The sequence below is a fragment of the Octodon degus genome, unplaced genomic scaffold (assembly GCF_000260255.1).
Source record: "Octodon degus isolate 3935 unplaced genomic scaffold, OctDeg1.0 scaffold04882, whole genome shotgun sequence".
NCBI lineage: Eukaryota > Metazoa > Chordata > Mammalia > Rodentia > Octodontidae > Octodon > Octodon degus.
The window spans coordinates 1-2586 of NW_004529458.1; the positions used below are offsets into that span (position 1 = coordinate 1).

At 37.5% G+C, this 2586-nt stretch overlaps 1 protein-coding gene across 7 annotated transcripts; it reads right to left on the minus strand.

Annotated features, from left to right (window-relative positions):
• Window positions 1-6: 6 nt before the first annotated feature.
• LOC111814976 (arginine/serine-rich protein 1-like) lies at window positions 7-2580 on the minus strand. 7 transcript variants are annotated; one of them, XR_002819813.1, is made up of 4 exons: window positions 2459-2580; window positions 1651-1695; window positions 813-1436; window positions 7-154 (listed from the first exon to the last, which is right to left on the minus strand). XR_002819813.1 is itself a non-coding variant. In XM_023708819.1 (4 exons), exons 2-4 carry the CDS (start codon window positions 1684-1686, stop codon window positions 38-40), a joined length of 237 nt encoding a protein of 78 aa, XP_023564587.1. In that variant the 5' UTR covers window positions 1687-1695; window positions 2459-2580; the 3' UTR covers window positions 7-37. The 7 variants fall into 7 exon arrangements, 3 of the variants coding, with proteins under 3 accessions (XP_023564587.1, XP_023564586.1, XP_023564585.1); XM_023708819.1 differs by having other exon boundaries at window positions 813-896; XM_023708818.1 differs by having other exon boundaries at window positions 813-896; window positions 1621-1695.
• Between the last annotated feature and the right edge of the window lie 6 nt (window positions 2581-2586).

Here is a 2586-nt window from a genome sequence, read left to right on the forward strand (position 1 = left end):
GCAGTTTGAGGCAACTGTAGCCATTCACTTTCTTCTTTTAGACAGGTATCCACAGTCCATATGGGCTTTTTTTCTTATCTATTTTTGGTGATCCTGAAGATTTTTCTTCAGTAGCAGTGCTAGCTGTGTTCTGCTTTGGTTTTGCTACAGAATTCTGTAAGACAATACATAAAGAAACATTTTAGACATAAATATTTGTTTTTTCACAAAATCCACTAAGTAACCCCATCTAAGAGCTGAGACAAAACAGGCCTTATTTAATAAAGTGATTCAATCAAGTTGTGAAGCTAAGAAAACAAATAGCGTGACAAGAGAGGGGTTTTTTGCTTTGTTTTGAGACAGGGTCTCATTAAGTACTTCAGGCTGTCCTTAAACTCGCATCAATCCTCCCATCTCCACCTCCCAAGTGCTGGGATTACAGGCATATGCCACCAAGTCAAGCTTTGCTTTTTAAACCTTTATTTTATAAAATTCTCATTAGTTCAATATAAAGAGAAAGATTTAAAATAACTACCATGCCTAAAGCAAGAGGACAACTATCACGAGTTGAAGGCAAGCCTAGGCTACAGTCAATTCAAGCCCAACCTGAAGAGAGGAAGGGAGGGAGGGAGGGAGGGAGAGGTAGGCAGACAGGCAGAGAGAGAAAACAAGCATGGGCAAGCAAATGCAAAATTTTGAACATATAATTTTATGTATGAAGAGGCTCAACAGACCCCAAATTATTACAACCAAAACAAAAATAAATACCACATAATATGCAAAATAACAATAAAATCCCAATTTCTGAGTGGTCAATGCTGACATCTACTTACATTAGTGCTAAAAGCTATGTTTCTTTGCTGGGAAGATTTTTCATTGGAATTTTTAGTTCCATCTTCTGTTAGCTTTTCTGACAGCTAGACAGCCAAAAGAGACAGAAAATTTTTTTAAGAAACTTGGTTTTAAGTTCTATGTAAAAATAGCCCAATTTTGTGTAAAATCAGTCAAATGCACCAATTAAGTTATAACCAACACAACATAAACCTGTTATCATAGTAGGCACAAGGCACATGTCCTAAGTATTTTATTCTGCTGGTGCAAATTCAAGTAACTCTTCAAAGTCAAGTCATAACAAAAAATGCCTCGTTTCAAGAAACTAAGACCTTTGCCAGTGGGATACCTAAGCATCTGAACAAGTAACCAAGACCTTGTCTACTAGAAGTCAGCAAACCTATATTTAGGTTCAAGATAAAGTTCATTTAGACAAGGTTATCTTTTCTGTGTTAATTTTATCAATCTCTACTTTAAACCTTTAAAGCTATTAATCCTAAATTTAGATTTCACATAGCAAAAATACAGGGCAATTTGCCAATGCACATCCTGCACATTTCTTGAGAATTATAATAAACTTATCTGCATGTGAAGCAGGCCTCCTCTTCTGTAATTTCTCAAAATATCTGGAATATATTGCATACATATGAAAGGGGTATCTACCATTATAGAGTGTACCTTTGGTTAATTTAAGTTTTTCTGGTAACTGTATGTGAACAGTACCTGTCCCATATTCTAGCATGCACATGGAACTACCAACAACAATAAAAAAAGCTAAGTTCTTAGTGTGTGAAATAAACTTAATTAAACCTCTGATGCTTTGGCCCATGTATCAATTACCAACAGATTTTCTTCATCATTGTCTGGAGACCACATTCATGATTTCTATAAGACAGAAATAAAGCAGATAAACTATACTGTACATTGAGTACATATTTGTGGGAACATAATGCTTCAAATGAAAGCTAAAAAGAAAATACTCTGGGCCGGGGAGAGGGCCCAGTGGAATAAGTGGAATAATACTTCCCTGGCAAATGTAAGGGCCTGAGTTCAGTGCCCAGTTCTGCCACACAAAAAAAGAGAAAGAGAAAATACTTTGTCTATGAAGACTACAGTAACAAAACTCACCAAAGTACCAACAGTATTATACTATTACAAAACACCTAACAGTGTCAACTGAAAATAAGGTTCACTGAGAGACACCAGCCTGGGTTCACGGTCCACACCTGTAATTCATTACTCTGAAGTATTGAATTACTTCACCACTCTGAGTCAGAAGGATCACCAAGTTCAAGACCACACTGTCTCAAGACAGAAGGGGGGGAAAAAAAGACCAGGCACTGTGGTGTCTTCCTGTTAATCCCAGCACTGGGGAGGCTGTGGTAAAAGACCACCTTGAGTTTGAGGCCAGCCTAAAATACACAATAAGACCCTTTCTTGAAAAAGAAAAATGGGGGAGGGGGTCCAGAGATATAACTCAGTGGCACAAGGGCCTGCCTGGCAAGTGCAAGGTCCAGATTTGATTCCTGATACAAAAAACTAGAAAAGTCCTGGGGATGCATGCTCAGTGTGGATCTCAAATTCCCACTACCACGAAAAACTAAAAAAAAAAAAAAAAGTCTTTTTCTTACAAACCTAAAATACTTACCTTAAATTTTGCACCATCAACTGCCACAGTTGTTCCATGGCTTGTTTCTTTAGCTACAGAAACAGTTCTGAGACTAGCAGGCAAGTCAAAGTTGGTTGTGCCTAAAGCTTTCGCTGCATTTGCTTTTG

Coding starts and splice junctions, on each gene's coding strand:
- LOC111814976 (XM_023708818.1), bottom strand. CDS start 1,686: ATGTGGTCTCCAGACAATGATGAAGAAAATCTGTTGGTAATTGATACA. Junction 897..1,620: donor CATGGGCCAAAGCATCAGAG/GTTTAATTAAGT, acceptor TTGGCTGTCTAG/CTGTCAGAAAAGCTAACAGA. Junction 155..812: donor ACATAGCTTTTAGCACTAAT/GTAAGTAGATGT, acceptor ATTGTCTTACAG/AATTCTGTAGCAAAACCAAA.